At 43.7% G+C, this 18732-nt stretch overlaps 1 protein-coding gene across 2 annotated transcripts in view; it reads left to right on the forward strand.

The window, feature by feature from the left end:
- Positions 1-275: 275 nt before the first annotated feature.
- Positions 276-18732, forward strand: part of ARHGAP39 (Rho GTPase activating protein 39) — a 207398-nt gene continuing 188941 nt past the window's right edge. For both annotated transcript variants that reach the window (XM_075270001.1, XM_075270000.1), the window contains exon 1: positions 276-488. In XM_075270001.1, coding sequence (XP_075126102.1) covers positions 478-488 — 11 coding nt within the window. In that variant the 5' untranslated portion in view covers positions 276-477. The remainder of the gene's footprint in view (positions 489-18732) is intronic.

The following is an 18732-nucleotide window of genomic DNA, read 5'->3' on the forward strand; positions in this document are numbered from 1 at the left end:
ATACACTATACATTACACTGACACTATACATACACTATACATGACCATACATACACTATACATACACTATACACGATGACCATACACTATACATACACTATACATACACACTATACATACACCACACACGACCATACTTACAGTATACACGCTCCTTTATACACTGAGGTGATGCGCGCTCCCGTCTCCCGCACCTGCTGCTGTCCCGGGGGGCGCGGGGGGCGGGCACGCGCCTCAGCAGCAGGTGACTGGGCGGGGACGCGCTGAGAGCAGAGCCTGCGCGGTCCCGCTGCCTGACAGAGAGCGAGAGGGAGAGGATTGTCGGTGATCGTAGGGGACGGGCGGCCTTATCCTCCGCCAAATCTGTCCTCCCCATCCTCATGGCCTCCCCAGCACCCTCCTAACCCGTAGCACAGGACCCGGTGATCCCGGTGACACCGGCAACCGGAGGGGAGTGCGACGAGCACCGCCAGGAAGATGGCGGAGAGGTAACCGCAGCATCCTCTGCGTGTCTGAGGGGAGGGAAGGGTTAATATGAGGTATCAGCATCTTATATATGTGTGAGGGGAGGGAAGGGTTAATGTGAGGTAACATCAGCATCTTATATATGTATGTGGGGAGGGAAGGGTTAATGTGAGGTAACATCAGCATCTTATATATGTATGTGGGGAGGGAAGGGTTAATGTGAGGTAACATCAGCATCTTATATATGTATGTGGGGAGGGAAGGGTTAATGTGAAGTAACATCAGCATCTTATATATGTATAAGGGGAGGGAAGGGTTAATGTGAGGTAACATCAGCATCTTATATATGTATGAGGGAAGGGAAGGGTTAATGTGAGGTAACATCAGCATCTTATATATGTATAAGGGGAAGGAAAGGGTTAATGTGAGGTAACATCAGCATTTTATATATGTGTGAGGGAAGGGTTAATGTGAGGTAACATCAGCATCTTATATATGTATAAGGGGAGGGAAGGGTTAATGTGAGGTAACATCAGCATCTTATATATGTGTGAGGGAAGGGTTAATGTGAGGTAACATCAGCATCTTATATATGTGTGAGGGGAGGGAAGGGTTAATGTGAGGTAACATCAGCATCTTATATGTATGTGGGGAGGGAAGGGTTAATGTGAGGTAACATCAGCATCTTATATATGTATAAGGGGAGGGAAGGGTTAATGTGAGGTAACATCAGCATCTTATATATGTATGTGGGGAGGGAAGGGTTAATGTGAAGTAACATCAGCATCTTATATATGTATAAGGGGAGGGAAGGGTTAATGTGAGGTAACATCAGCATCTTATATATGTATGAGGGAAGGGAAGGGTTAATGTGAGGTAACATCAGCATCTTATATATGTATAAGGGGAAGGAAAGGGTTAATGTGAGGTAACATCAGCATTTTATATATGTGTGAGGGAAGGGTTAATGTGAGGTAACATCAGCATCTTATATATGTATAAGGGGAGGGAAGGGTTAATGTGAGGTAACATCAGCATCTTATATATGTGTGAGGGAAGGGTTAATGTGAGGTAACATCAGCATCTTATATATGTGTGAGGGGAGGGAAGGGTTAATGTGAGGTAACATCAGCATCTTATATATGTGTGAGGGAAGGGTTAATGTGAGGTAACATCAGCATCTTATATATGTGTGAGGGGAGGGAAGGGTTAATGTGAGGTAACATCAGCATCTTATATATGTGTGAGGGGAGGGAAGGGTTAATGTGAGGTAACATCAGCATCTTATATATGTATGTGGGGAGGGAAGGGTTAATGTGAGGTAACATCAGCATCTTATATATGTGTGAGGGGAGGGAAGGGTTAATGTGAGGTAACATCAGCATCTTATATATGTATGTGGGGAGGGAAGGGTTAATGTGAGGTAACATCAGCATCTTATATGTATGTGGGGAGGGAAGGGTTAATGTGAGGTAACATCAGCATCTTATATATGTGTGAGGGGAGGGAAGGGTTAATGTGAGGTAACATCAGCATCTTATATATGTATGTGGGGAGGGAAGGGTTAATGTGAAGTAACATCAGCATCTTATATATGTATAAGGGGAGGGAAGGGTTAATGTGAGGTAACATCAGCATCTTATATATGTATGAGGGAAGGGAAGGGTTAATGTGAGGTAACATCAGCATCTTATATATGTATAAGGGGAAGGAAAGGGTTAATGTGAGGTAACATCAGCATTTTATATATGTGTGAGGGAAGGGTTAATGTGAGGTAACATCAGCATCTTATATATGTATAAGGGGAGGGAAGGGTTAATGTGAGGTAACATCAGCATCTTATATATGTGTGAGGGAAGGGTTAATGTGAGGTAACATCAGCATCTTATATATGTGTGAGGGGAGGGAAGGGTTAATGTGAGGTAACATCAGCATCTTATATATGTGTGAGGGAAGGGTTAATGTGAGGTAACATCAGCATCTTATATATGTATAAGGGGAGGGAAGGGTTAATGTGAGGTAACATCAGCATCTTCTATATGTATAAGGGGAGGGAAGGGTTAATGTGAGGTAACATCAGCATCTTCTATATGTATAAGGGGAAGGAAAGGGTTAATGTGAGGTAACATCAGCATCTTCTATATGTATAAGGGGAGGGAAGGGTTAATGTGAGGTAACATCAGCATCTTATATATGTATGAGGGGAGGGAAGGGTTAATGTGAGGTAACATCAGCATCTTATGTATGTATGTGGGGAGGGAAGGGTTAATGTGAGGTAACATCAGCATCTTATATGTATAAAGGGGAGGGAAGGGTTAATGTGAGGTAACATCAGCATCTTATATATGTGTGAGGGGAGGGAAGGGTTAATGTGAGGTAACATCAGCATCTTGTATATGTATGAGGGGAGGGAAGGGTTAATGTGAGGTAACATCAGCATCTTATATATGTATAAGGGGAGGGAAGGGTTAATGTGAGGTAACATCAGCATCTTATATATGTATAAGGGGAGGGAAGGGTTAATGTGAGGTAACATCAGCATCTTATATATGTATGAGGGGAGGGAAGGGTTAATGTGAGGTAACAGCATCTTATATATGTATGAGGAGAAGGAAGGGTTAATGTGAGGTAACATCAGCATCTTATATATGTGTGAGGGAAGGGTTAATGTGAGGTAACAGCATCTTATATATGTATGAGGAGAAGGAAGGGTTAATGTGAGGTAACAGCATCTTATATATGTATGAGGAGAAGGAAGGGTTAATGTGAGGTAACATCAGCGTCTTATATATGTATGAGGGGAGGGAAGGGTTAATGTGAGGTAACATCAGCATCTTATATATGTATGTGGGGAGGGAAGGGTTAATGTGAGGTAACATCAGCATCTTATATATGTATAAGGGGAGGGAAGGGTTAATGTGAGGTAACATCAGCATCTTATATATGTGTGAGGGGAGGGAAGGGTTAATGTGAGGTAACATCAGCATCTTATATATGTATGAGGAGAGGGAAGGGTTAATGTGAGGTAACAGCATCTTATATATGTATGAGGGGAGGGAAGGGTTAATGTGAGGTAACATCAGCATCTTATATATGTATGAGGGGAGGGAAGGGTTAATGTGAGGTAACATCAGCATCTTATATGTGTATAAGGGGAGGGAAGGGTTAATGTGAGGTAACATCAGCATCTTATATGTATAAAGGGGAGGGAAGGGTTAATGTGAGGTAACATCAGCATCTTATATATGTGTGAGGTAACATCAGCATCTTATATATGTGTGAGGGGAGGGAAGGGTTAATGTGAGGTAACATCAGCATCTTATATATGTATGTGGGGAGGGAAGGGTTAATGTGAGGTAACATCAGCATCTTATATATGTATAAGGGGAGGGAAGGGTTAATGTGAGGTAACATCAGCATCTTATATATGTTGAGGGGAGGGAAGGGTTAATAAATTATAGTCTTGGCCTCCTGTGTGGTAATGATTTGGTTAATATCGGGTCTTTATCAGAGTTGTGTGGATCGTTAGGGGTTAATGTGGAGGCTTGCCTTGGGACAGGGGATCATTGCAGGGTCAGAGGTCACAGTCAGTGTATGTGTGACTGGCAAGATGGTCATGTGATCAATGTGTGGGTATGGGGCGCCTCAGGTCAGGGACATATTGACCCATGTTCATCTGTTTTATCCCCCATGCTGTACACTGCAGCTCGTCTCGGCTGTGTATGAGCAAGCATTGAGTTGGGAGTTGGGGCATGGAGAGCGGAGGGAGGATTATAAACTAATCATGGAAAAGGGAAGATTATAGAAGTGAGCGGGATAAGACTCAAGTGGGGCGGAGCCAGGGGAGCGGAGATGAGGGGGCATATACAGACTAAGCAGGACATATGGTGAATGCAATAACATAGCCGTGGTCGGGGGATGTGGTGCGTCACTCATAACATGGGCACCAACTGCAATGTAAATTCCACCGCTATGCCATAGGGCAGCAGGTACTGCGCAGGAGGTGACTGCCCCTTTAAGGAACAGGATAATATTACTCTTGGTTGTCACTTACTGGTAGTCAGGCTATAGATGCACCTAACCTGTATGGTGACATATAACATGTGAGGACCGAGCTCCATGTGTGATGATTATTACATAGACTGGACATAGAACATGTGAGGACCGGACTCCATGTGTGATTATTTTATATACATTAGACTGGACATATACAGTGTTGGCCAAAAGTATTGCCCCCCCTGCAGTCCTGTCAGATAATCCTCACTGTCCCCCAGATAATGATTACACAGCACAAACTCTTATATAGTATATAAGTGACACAGGGTATATACAGTATAAGTATCGCCCCCTGCAGTCCTGTCAGATAATCTCCGGTGTCCCCCAGATAATGATTACACAGCACAAACTCTTATATAGTATATAAGTGACACAGGGTATATACAGTATAAGTATCGCCCCCTGCAGTCCTGTCAGATAATCCCCGGTGTCCCCCAGATAATGATTACACAGCACAGACTCTTATATAGTATATAAGTGACACAGGGTATATACAGTATAAGTATCGCCCCCTGCAGTTCTGTCAGATAATCCTCGCTGTCCCCCAGATAATGATTACACAGCACAAACTCTTATATAGTATATAAGTGACACAGGGTATATACAGTATAAGTATCGCCCCCTGCAGTCCTGTCAGATAATCCTCGGTGCCCCCCAGATAATGATTACACAGCACAGACTCTTATATAGTGTATAAGTGACACAGGGTATATACAGTATAAGTATCGCCCCCTGCAGTCCTGTCAGATAATCCTCGGTGCCCCCCTAGATAATGATTACACAGCACAGACTCTTATATAGTATATAAGTGACACAGGGTATATACAGTATAAGTATCGCCCCCTGCAGTCCTGTCAGATAATCCTCGCTGTCCCCAGATAATGATTACACAGCACAGACTCTTATATAGTATATAAGTGACACAGGGTATATACAGTATAAGTATCGCCCCCTGCAGTCCTGTCAGATAATCTCCGGTGTCCCCCAGATAATGATTACACAGCACAAACTCTTATATAGTATATAAGTGACACAGGGTATATACAGTATAAGTATCGCCCCCTGCAGTCCTGTCAGATAATCCTCACTGTCCCCCAGATAATGATTACACAGCACAGACTCTTATATAGTATATAAGTGACACAGGGTATATACAGTATAAGTATCGCCCCCTGCAGTCCTGTCAGATAATCCTCGGTGTCCCCAGATAATGATTACACAGCACAAACTCTTATATAGTATATAAGTGACACAGGGTATATACAGTATAAGTATCGCCCCTTGCAGTCCTGTCAGATAATCCTCGGTGTTCCCCAGATAATGATTACACAGCAGACTCTTATATAGTATATAAGTGACACAGGGTATATACAGTATAAGTATCGCCCCCTGCAGTCCTGTCAGATAATCCTCGCTGTCCCCCAGATAATGATTACACAGCACAGACTTTTATATAGTATATTAGTGACACAGGGTATATACAGAATGAGTATCGCCCCCTGCAGTCCTGTCAGATAATCCTCGGTGTCCCCAGATAATGATTACACAGCACAGACTCTTATATAGTATATAAGTGACCCAGGGTATATACAGTATAAGTATCGCCCCCTGCAGTCCTGTCAGATAATCCTCGCTGTCCCCCAGATAATGATTACACCGCACAGACTCTTATATAGTATATAAGTGACACAGGGTATATACAGTATAAGTATCGCCCCCTGCAGTCCTGTCAGATAATCTCCGGTGTCCCCCAGATAATGATTACACAGCACAGACTCTTATATAGTATATAAGTGACACAGGGTATATACAGTATAAGTATCGCCCCCTGCAGTCCTGTCAGATAATCCTCGGTGTCCCCAGATAATGATTACACAGCACAAATTCTTATATAGTATATAAGTGACACAGGGTATATACAGTATAAGTATCGCCCCTTGCAGTCCTGTCAGATAATCCTCGGTGTTCCCCAGATAATGATTACACAGCAGACTCTTATATAGTATATAAGTGACACAGGGTATATACAGTATAAGTATCGCCCCCTGCAGTCCTGTCAGATAATCCTCGCTGTCCCCAGATAATGATTACACAGCACAGACTCTTATATAGTATATAAGTGACCCAGGGTATATACAGTATAAGTATCGCCCCCTGCAGTCCTGTCAGATAATCCTCGCTGTCCCCCAGATAATGATTACAAGCACAAACTCTTTGGTATTACCTTCAGTTATTTTGCTTGCAATGAAAAAACACAAAAGAGAATGAAAAAAAAGTCACATCATTGATCATTTTACACAAAACTCCAGAACTGGTGTGGACAGAAGTATTGGCGCCCTCAGCCTAATACTTGGTCGCACAACCTTTAGACACAATAACTGCGCACAACCGCTTCCGCTAACCAGCAATGAGTTTCTTACAAGGCTCTGCTGGAATCTTAGACCCTTCTTCTTTGGCAAACTGCTCGCGGTCCCCCCTGAGATGTGAAGGGGGCCTTCTCCAAACTGCCACCAAGAGATCTCTCCCCCTCCCCCACAGGTGTTCTATGGGATTCAGGGCTGGACTCATTGCTGCCACTTTACAAGTTTCCAGGGCTTTCTCTCACCACCATTTTCTAGTGCTGACCTGAAGTGTGTTTTGGGTCCTTGTCCTGCTGGAAGAGCCCTGACCTCTGAGGGAGACCCCGCTTTCTCACACTGGGCTCTACATGATGCTGCACAATGTGTTGGTCGTCTTCAGACTTCATAATGCCATGCACACGGTCAAGCAGTCCAGTGCCAGAGGCAGCAAAGCAACCCCAAACCATCATGGACCTCCGCCATGCCTGACTGTAGGGGGCGTCTTCTTCTCTTTGAAGGCCTCTTTTTTTCCTGTAATCTCTATGTTGAGGCCTTCTCCTACTTTTGTCTCCTCTGACCAGAGAACATTCTTCCAGAACGGTTTTGGCTTTCTCAGGTAAGTTTTGGCAAACTCCAGCCTGGCTTCTGTCTGTGGGTAAGAAGTGGGGTCTTCCTGGGTCTCCTACCATACAGTCCCTTCTCATTCAGACGCTGACGCTGGATAGTACGGGGTGACACTGTTGTACCCTCGGACTGCAGGGCAGCTTGGACTTGTTTGGATGTTAGTCGAGGTTCTTTATCCGTCATCCGCACAATCTTGCGGTGAAATCTCTGGTCAATGTTTCTTTTGCGTCCACATCTCGGGAGGTTAGCCACAGGGCCATGGGCTTTACACTTCTTGGTGACACTGCGCACGGTAGACTCAGGAACATTCAGGTCTTTGGAGATGGACTTGTAGCCTTGAGATTGCTCAGGCTTCCTCACAATTTTGCTTCTCAAGTCCTCAGACAGTTCTTTGGTCTTCTTTCTTTTCTCCATGCTCAATGTGGTCACACAAGGACACAGGACAGAGGTGGAGTCAACTTTAATCCATTTCAACTGGCTGCAAGTGTGATTTAGTTATTGCCACCACCTGTTAGATGCCTCAGGTAACAGGTGTTGTTAATTACACAAATTACAGAAGCATCACATGATTTTTCAAACAGTGCCAATACTTTTGTCCACCCCCTTTTTTATGTTTGCTGTGGAATTATATCCAATTTGGCTTTTTGACAATTCTTTTTGTGGTTTTCCATTGAAGACAAATTAAATGAAGAAAATACCAAAGAATTTGTGACTGCAATCATTATCTGGAAGAACACGAGGATTATCTGACAGAATTGCAGGGGGGCCAATACTATTGGCCACCACTGTAACATGTGAGTACCAGGCTCCAATGTATGATTATTACGTAGAGCGGGCATTACTGGTACAGACTGGACATATAACATGTGAGGTCCGGACTCCCTGTGTGATTATTGTATAGACTGGACATATAACATGTGACGTTCGGACTCCATGTGTGATTATTATATAGACTGGACATATAACATGTGAGGACCGGTCTCCATGTGTGATTTTTATATACCCTGGACATATAACATGTGAGAATTGGACTCCGTGTATGATTATTACATAGAGCGGGCATTACCGGTACAGACTGGACATATAACATGTGAGAACTGGGCTTCATGTGTGATTATTATATAGACTGGACATATAATATGTGAGGAGCGGACTCCATGTGTGATTTTTATATACCCTGGACATATAACATGTGAGGATTGGACTCCATGTATGATAATTACATAGAGCGGGCATTACTGGTACAGACTTGATATATAACATGTGAGGACTGGGCTCCATGTGTGATTATTATATAGACTGGACATATAACATGTGAGGAGCGGACTCTCTGTGTGATTATTATATAGACTGGACATATAACATGTGAGGACCGGGCTTCATGTGTGATTATTATATAGACTGGACATATAACATGTGAGGAGCAGGCTCCATGTGTGATTCTTATATAGACTGGATATATAACCTGTGAGGAGCGGCCTCCATGTGTGATTATTATATAGACTGGACATATAACATGTGAGGACTGGGCTCTCTGTGTGATTATTATATACACTGGGCATAAAACATGTGAGGACTGGACTCCATGTGTGATTATTATATACACTGGGCATAAAACATGTGAGGACTGGACTCCATGTGTGATTATTATATAGACTGGACATATAACATGTGAGGACTGGGCTCTCTGTGTGATTATTATATAGACTGGACATATAACATGTGAGGACTGGACTCCATGTGTGATTATTATATAGACTGGACATATAACATGTGAGGACTGGGCTCTCTGTGTGATTATTATATACACTGGGCATAAAACATGTGAGGACTGGACTCCATGTGTGATTATTATATACACTGGGCATAAAACATGTGAGGACTGGACTCCATGTGTGATTATTATATAGACTGGACATATAACATGTGAGGACCGGGCTCTCTGTGTGATTATTATATACACTGGGCATAAAACATGTGAGGACTGGACTCCATGTGTGATTATTATATAGACTGGACATATAACATGTGAAGACCGGGCTCCATGTGTGATTATTATATAGACTGGACATATAACATGTGAGGACCAGACTCTCTGTGTGATTATTATATAGACTGGACATATAACATGTGAGGACTGGGCTCTCTGTGTGATTATTATATACACTGGGCATAAAACATGTGAGGACTGGACTCCATGTGTGATTATTATATAGACTGGACACATAACATGTGAGGACTGGGCTCCATGTGTGATTATTATATAGACTGGACATATAACATGTGAGGACCGGGCTCCATGTGTGATTATTATATAGACTGGACACATAACATGTGAGGACCGGGCTCCATGTGTGATTATTATATAGACTGGACACATAACATGTGAGGACTGGGCTCCATGTGTGATTATTATATAGACTGGACACATAACATGTGAGGACCGGACTCGCTGTGTGATTATTATATAGACTGGACATATAACATGTGAGGACTGGACTCCATGTGTGATTATTATATACACTGGACACATAACATGTGAGGACTGGACTCCATGTGTGATTATTTATTATCTAACAACATGTGAGGTTCCTGTGTGATTATAGATCATGCATTACTGACACATATTGGTCATACATCACACAAGTGGTTGTCCTGCTCCATAAGGTTGGCCCCCCGGCTGGTGCGGTGCACTGCAGGCCTCTCCCAGGAGGTGGGGGGGGGGGCATTATGAGGGAGGATTTCCTGATCATTCATTGTTGTGACAGGTTGGATTAGGTGACATGGATGCCGGGGCTGTTTGCTATTCAGGGCACATGTGTATCTGCAGTGATGCCGCTATCACAGTGCATCGGGGGGATCGGGGCGGCCGCTGATGCTCTCTAAACACGAGATGAGACCATTATTGTAGGCTTTATAATCGGCCTCTTATTTCCCTTGATGTATTAATAACACATGCCCCCCCATGGTGCAGGCAGCATGACACCCACCGGTGTACAAAGCTCAGCCCAGCATCACTGCTCTGAGGACACGCTCAGAGGGAGGAGCCGCATCGACAGCCCAGCAAGATGTGACTGAATGATGGGAACTTTTATAGCAGCGGCTATTTATATCTCTGGGGTCACCATGCAGATGACGACAGGCCGGGGGCTGCACCATTTTGCATAATTCTCTTTCAGAGAACATCTATTTTGTTGTGTTGCTCCCTGCGTTTCGTCCGCTGTGGAGTGGGGCTGTGACCACATGGTGCAGCTTAGTCTTTGCACCACATTGTGATTTGGCATCTTGTTACCTCAGCATACTGCACTGTCATGTGTGTGCGCTCCGATGTGCCAGGAGGCCTGCACATCTTACATTGATGCCCAGTTCTTGTATCGCTGCGTCTTGGCTGCTAGGACTTAGAGCGCTGTGCACATTATGCTGCTGGAACTGTGAATAAAGCTGAAACTTTCTAATGGACTTTACATTTCAGTTCCTCACAGATTTATTTCATCTTCTTCCCTTCCTGTCAGTGAATGGAGGTAAAAGCTACGAAACTACAGACTGAATAGGCATTATTTTCTGCTGCGTTCGGCAATGTGTGACCTTAGTCTTATGTAGGAGCTGGCAAAAACGGAAAATGTAGCGAAAAGCAGTGAAATCAGTTCTGCAGCGTTTATTAGTTGGGTTTCACTAGGTGTGGCTTTGGTGACGTAGTTGTGAGCACGTCCGGCGTTGGATATTCCATGTATGGCCAGTTTTACACCATGTTCACATCTGCACTAGATGTTGCGTGTTCCGAAATGATGAACGCCATAACAGAAACCCAAAGTACCGCTGAGATTTCTTGTTCCTGTAATACAATGACTGAGGTGTGAACATGACCATAGTTGTTGGATCCGTAATTGCGGGCAGTATAAGGACCTGTTCATATTTATCGTCCCACAGGTTTATACTGATCAGCGTCTGAGCCATAGAAAACATCGACAAAAGATGAAGATGGCCGTATCCATGTCTGTATTTGTATATACAGGTGTATCATAACACCTCTATGGCCGTATACACGTAGCTTGACCTCACCTGATCAGCAGACCTGGGTCACATCAGATGTTAGATATAGATAAACATTTCCATTTACTTACAGCAAGCAGAATCTGAAACACAAAGGCTCACATTTACTAATAGCTAGACCGTGTAAGCTTAGACTAGTCCACAGGTCAGCAGGCTTCGGTTTTTCTACCCTAGAAATGAATGGAACATGCTGGGAGTTGTAGTCGCACAGCATCTGGAGAGCTGAAGGTTGCTGACCCCTGGTCTAGACAGGAAACTGAAAATGTTCCCAGTTTATCACAGTGGCTGATGCTGGATGATAAATCTGATGAATTTTTAGACAACTTTGTCTGACTTTAAAGACAGGGCGAAGCATAGCAAAAAAAAATAAAATAATGCTGGTAGTAGAAACGCATTGTGTTTTTTCCTCATTGTTTTTCACGGAATATCAGCAGAGTTTTCCTCTGTGGACTTTCTGCCCCTATTACACCTGTATGGAAAATGCCAGGGTTTCCGTAGGTGTAATTGACCAGCTGTGATTTTCCACTGCGGATATTCTTCAGCAATGTGCAGATGGGATTAGTCAGAGTCTCATCCACTTTGCAGGTAACATAAAACGCAGCGGTTTTTGCCACAGCCTGAACACAGTTTTTTTTCAACGTGGGGCCCTAAAGCATATATTGGTCTACTTAGAGCCAGATGTTTACACCATTCACACGTCTCATTATAAGTCGCCCTGCTGGTCTAAAGGCTGCATTCACACGGATCAGAGTAAGCACAGTAAAACAGAATCCCATTGACTAAAATGGACTACTGATGGACTACTGAACACATTTGCAAGCGCTGTGCAGTAAAAGCACACGGACCCCATTATAGGCTTGCCGCCAGATCTCCGCAGGGAACATGCGGACAGGAAAGTAGTTCACAATCTACTTTATAGTCTATGGGGTCCGTATGCTTTCTCTGCACAATGCTTGCAAATGTGTTTGGTAGTCCGTTCAGGGGGTCCCCATACGGATTTCCAAACGCAGATGTGAACCAAGCATCACTTGTGCTCTGAGACTATTCATGGTACAGGAAACTACCTGAACAGGGGAGAGTCAGGAGAGTCACCTGGATAACCAGCTTGGAAACCTCGAGATTCATTCCAAATAGAATCACTGAGTAAGGAAGCGTCTGACACCTTGACACCTGCATATCCAATTGCTTTAGCCTAAGAATGGGCTTTGGGTGGTGTTACTTCCGGCGGAAGCAGTATGTTATTCCTCAATGATATTTTTAGGCTAACTTCACGTAGTGGAATCTGGAGAGGAATGTGAGACTGTCTTCTGCATCAGATTCCTCTTCAGATTCCAGTTTCACTGGTTTACCTCAGACCCAGTCGAATGAATCAATGTGTGGGGTGGGCGACTGAATCTCCTGCAAAATCTGCATGAAAATCAAACAGGGGGCTGGGGAAAAAAATTGCTTCTGTCACTGTCTCCCATTGTTTTCAATTCCAAAACTTGGAGCTGATTTTTAGGCAGAAAGTGTCTGAAAATCCGCTGCAAATTCCTCCATGAATGACTCATTCGAGGATATTCATATTTTTTTTGCAAGCTGAAAAAATCTGCTTCAGGAATTAGGAAATGTTTTCTGATGTGGTTTTTTACATGCTGCATTTTTTACGCAGTTTTTGATCCCTTTTTTTTTTTTTACATGGATTTTGTAGCAGTTTTTGGTTTTTCCTCCTCCCATTGATTTCAATGGGTTTTTCAAGGCGGAATTTGCCTGCAGATAGGTCATGCCGCTAGCGGAAAGAAGAACTCTAGTGGTCTCCATAGACCACCATTGTGAGTGGGCGGATTATGATGTGGTTTCCGTGCCAAAATCCGCCCCTTCTTGCCCCATGTGAACGGGGCCTTACAAGTTATAATAACATTGCACAGTCACTATAAAACAGATCTGTGCGATGTAGTGAACATTAATTGTTCAATATTATACCAAATTCATTTCAGAGTTGTTTGTATAATTGAAAGCTCTGTAAAGCTCCATTCACACAACCGTATTTTGCGGGTCCATTATTGTACGTAATTGTAGATCCGCTTAGTATTAAGGTTAAATTGCCGTGTTGGCACTTTGTGATAGTTTAGTGGGTTTTGGGTTGCAGTTTGAGCACTCAGTGTCTAAAAGGATCGCCGTCACTGCCCTATAGGTTTAATAATGGAAGAAAATCTGCAGAGAAAAACTCAGCAAAAACACAATGACAAATACTGCGTAAAAAAAACCTCAATGTGTTTCCACAGCGTTTTTTTTCCGCAGTGTTTTTTAGCTGCGTTCTGCAATGTGGGGCCTTAGCCAGTCTTACATTGACTGAATGCATTGTCCAGTGCTGCTATTGATGTCCGGCTCATACGTTATATACAGTATATTAAATAAGGGGCAGGCTGACTATACGGATAACTTGCTGTTATTTGTAGGTGAGCACAGACTGAAAGCAGTAAAGATTTTGTCCCCAGCCCACCCCACCCCCATCTGTATTCTGCTGCTGGACCAGTAGATGAGATTTATATGGCTACTCATCAATAATATATTTACAAGCGGAGAAGATCACAGAACAGCCAGCGACTGATGAATGTGACTGTAATGTGAGAGTGCAGCGTGTGCCGGAGTGCTGGGTGTGCCCGCCTTGTAAACACCCCACGCTGGCTGCCGTATACCTCTCCGCAGTGAAGAGCCTGACCTTTAGGGCCTATTCTTTCATTAAATTACTGGTGACATTTCAGGGATAGGACAGAGAATGATCTGATGCTATTGGAGCAGTTCTTACTGTAAAGACCAAAAAATATGAACCAATCTTCTTACTGTGTGAGTATTCACCATGGACAGTGCATTGTCGTACTATATTACATCCACAGCTGTGTGCAAAGTCCTTGTACTGCGGGATACAGTGTTGTGTATTGTATGTGCACCCCCAGAAAGGAGCAATACTCAGAGTGGTGAATAAGTCTGTCATACATCATCTCATGGTATATAGCACAGTGTTATTCCCTGTGGATTTGGTATGAATCCTCTAGAGGCGCAGTGTGGGCTCATAGCTATCTAGTTCTGCCTTCTTAGGAAGAAGTGTAGACGTTTCCATCATATTCTTTCTTTTTCTGCGCTTAGGATCCTACTTACTTTTCGCGTTATGGACTGAATCTGCATTGCATGAAGTACACGTATGGCGATGTTGTCTTTTTTAGCAAGAGGTTTCTTTCACAAGTATCTGCTTTGTTTTTACAGCTTACGAGCTGACTAGAAAGGAGTATTCACACTGTGCAGTTGTGCTACAGTTCTAGGCATCCAGCAAAGAGTGCTCGTGTCTTTACTATGGTTTGCTACTTGTTTTCTTTTGCAAGGTGGTTTTCATCAAAAATAAAAAAATGATACGTTATTGCATTGTGTAAATATACTCTAAAGAAACTTCAGGTCAGGATCCGACTTTACATTAGTCAGAATCTTGGGTAGAAATTGCACCAAAAAGACATGCAGAGCAAAATATCTTATGTCGCTGGTTCTGAACCCACAGTGGGTCCGACTCTTAGGGTAAGGCCCCACATTGCAGAAATGCAGCTTTTTTTGTTGCAGATTTTGTTGTGGTTTTTGGAGCCAAAGCCAGTGGAATGGTTTGAGCAAAAGGTAGAATTATAAGAACTTGTTATATATTTCCCATTCCTTTTGTAGCCATTATAGGCTTTGGCTCAAAAAACCTCAACAAAACCTGCAACAAAAAAAGCTGTGTTTCTGCAACGTGGGGCCTTAGCCTCAACCGATCAAAACAGTGAGTTTTTGTCGGCAGATTTTGATGCTTTTCTGCGGCATTTCTGCGGAGTTTCCCCAACACATTTATCATGCTGCGTTTTTGCTGCAGTTTTCACACTCTCCATAGAAATCTATGGAGGGAAAAACTCAGCGTTTCCGCAACTATAATTGACATGCTGCGTTTTTGAAAAACGCAGTTTTTCCACAGCGTTTTTTTCCCCGCAGTGTGGGGCTAGAATTAGACAAAATTGCGTTCACTATGCTGCTACTGTAAAACGCAGCGTTTTTTTACGCTGCATTTCCGCAATGCCCAAAAACGCTTCATTTCTGCCCAGTGGGGCCTCAGTTTAAGGCCAGGGCCCCACTGGCCGGAAACGCTGCGATTTGGCCGTGGCAGAAACACCATGGTAAAAATCGCGGCGTTTTACAGTACTTGCAGAGTTGATGGGATTCATGCGAATCTCATACCCACTTTGCGGAAAGTATCGCAGTGCGGATATGCTCCGATTTCCAAAACGGTTGCGGTTTTGAAAATCGCAGCATGTCAATTATATCTACGGAAACGCCAGTGGCTTTCCTATAAGACATAATTGTAACAGAAAGTCCGCGGAGGAAAACTCTGTGAACTTTTTGTTGAAAGCGCTGCGGGAAGAACTGCAATGTGTTCATTAGAGATGAGCGAGTACTGTTGGGATCAGCCGATCCGAACAGCACTCTCCATAGAAATGAATGGATGCCCCTGGTACTTCCGCTTTGACGCCGGTCGGCCACTTAACCCCCCGCGTGCTGGCTATGTCCATTCATTTCTATGCGAGCGTGCTGTTCGGATCGGCTGATCCCAACAGTACTCGCTCATCTCTAGTGTTGATGCCACGGTTCTTCCCTCAGCGCTTTAGCGCTGCATTTCTGCCCAGTGGGGCCTTAGCCTAACTGTGGTTTTGGCACAGATTTCAGCCTTTGCAATAGAAATATGAACCTCACAGGGGTAAAACATGTGGCAAAAACCAGCTGACTTTGGTTGCCCATGGGCATGTGGCTGTAGCCAGAAGCTGCAGCAAGTCCATGTATTTTATCCTTGGCAATATCATTCAGCGTGCTGACAGTGCGGCAGCGCTCGGTGATCACATGACGATGCTGTGTAATCACGTGGTCATTGGTGGTCACATGCGGGCAGGCTTTGGTCACGTGTGGCTGCCGCACCATTGGCATGCGCTCTTGGGATTGCTTCTGTAGAAAACTGCATTATGGTACCAAATGTAGAAATGCTCACACTCTAAAAAAACCACTTGGCATCAAATGCTTAATGTGAACAAGGTTTTTGGCAAAAATAGACCAAATGAGAATGTGACGTAAATATCAGGGCAATGGTTGTGCAGCCATTATTAATGATTATAGTCACTGTTGTCCTGTACAGATATGATGTTGCTCTCTTTCCTACCTTATGGCAGTGTTATAGGCACGTTGACGGTGACACTTGTGAAGCGCTCAGTCTGTGACATGTCCGACTATTCATTAAGCCTCCCCGGCTCAGGCACCGTATGCAAATTAGCTAATTAGTGAGATGCGGCTCCCCATTACTCACAGGGCAGTGAAGAGGAGCCGTCCATTGTGACTGTGGGAGAAAAACCACAAGGACAGCAGCTGCGGATTCCACTAATAAAGGCATAAAACACCTGTTCACACAGTCCCCGACATCGCTGAAGGACTGGAGGGACTGCATTAGATTTTTGATTTTAATCTTAGGAATATATAAAAAGACACAAACATTTTTTAATGGTAGGTCTGAATGGTTTCAGTATATGTGAACCTGAGAGGAGAGTCTATAGTCCCCCATTGGGATGCGGACTATAGGAGTTCATATGACTGGGGTGCAGGGATCTGCTGGGGGTTGTGCTTCCCTCTGTCTGCCCTGCTATATTAGGTGATAGTGTTTAAGCAATGTGCGGCTTCAGAGAAGGTCTGGTGGCTATCTAGCAGCCCGTTAGTCTCACTGGCTGATGAATGGCCATTCCTAGCTTGGCTCATTGCATTTTATTGATGTGCATTTGTGCTGATGATCATTCTAGTGATGGAAATCGGCAACATCGATGGAGCCGCAATCCTGAAGCCCTCGCTCGACAGCTGTAATGTTATTATCACAGGGTCTCCGATGAACCACTACAGACTCTTGTGTTCCTGGCACGGATATGTTGTGCTGCCTTAAATCTGGCATTTCAGAAATGTCACCAAAGACCAGTACAGTAAATGCATCTGATAATACTCTGCCTGTAAGGAAGACAGTAAGCAAGTCATGGAGTATGAGACGCCTCTGCTCCCGCTCTGACATTAATGCCATTGAGATCCTCTTTAATAATCGTGTAATGTAACCATTGTGTAATGGTTTTCTAAGCCTAATAACTGTATTTATGCCGCTAATCCCCTCCTCCTTTTACTGATGACAGAATAGGCAACTGAAGCTTAGGAAAATGAGGGCAATTACAGAGTTTAGGAAATTATTAAACGCTCTCTGTTCTGCCTCCTTAATCTCTGAAGTTTATACATCATTGGCCTTTGTGTGTTCACAACATTTATGTAAGGACATGACGTGGAAGGTTTATACTGGGTGGTGAGATGTAGGTAATGTATGGTTATTAGGACCGCACAGAGTGAACACACCACCTCACCACAGCGTCTTCTCTGCCAAAACCACCCAAAATCTACTGGCTTAGGCCTTATTCACATGGATCTCATGCTCACTTTGTGGAAAAATACGTACAGTAGATATGATGTGATTTCTTAAACCGTTGCAGTTTTGGAAATCGCAGCATGTCAATTTTACCTGCGAAAATGGTTTCCCTATAAATATAATGGAAGATGAAAGTCCGCAAAGGTTTCCTGTGAAAAGCGCTGCGGGATAAACTGCTATGTGTTGCCCTCGCGGATTTTCCTGAAATGTTTTTTTGCTACGTGGGGCCTTAGATTTAATGGGTGCATGCAGGTGTCTGTTCTCTGACCAATGGTTGTGGGAAAAGAACAGACACTTGCTCTGGACTAGCACTTAGGAAATGTATAAAAGTCCAAGGTTAGAAACAGGCAAGCTAAAGTTCACTTTTTGATTCTTCTGGTCATTATCCGTATATACTTCATCTGTCGGTCATTGATTTAGTTTGCGCCTGCTCCTCATCCTCTGCAGCTTTTGTGCAGTGAGTTGCGTTGTGTTACAGTGGATGTGCCGGAGATCACAGGCCGTGCTGATCTTGTGATGATGAGTGGATGAGACCCGAACATCTATAGTAATTCATGGATATTATAAGGGAGACTGAAGTAAGTTTATATACCAGTTGAGTGTAAAATAATAGTTTCTGGCTTTATATAGTCTCAGTTGTCCTTTGCTCAGATCCATCAGTTCCATAGGCTTGGATCTAGAGTGTTCATGTTCCATCAGCGCATTATTCAC

This window comes from Leptodactylus fuscus, chromosome 4 (genome assembly GCF_031893055.1).
Source record: "Leptodactylus fuscus isolate aLepFus1 chromosome 4, aLepFus1.hap2, whole genome shotgun sequence".
Lineage (NCBI taxonomy): Eukaryota > Metazoa > Chordata > Amphibia > Anura > Leptodactylidae > Leptodactylus > Leptodactylus fuscus.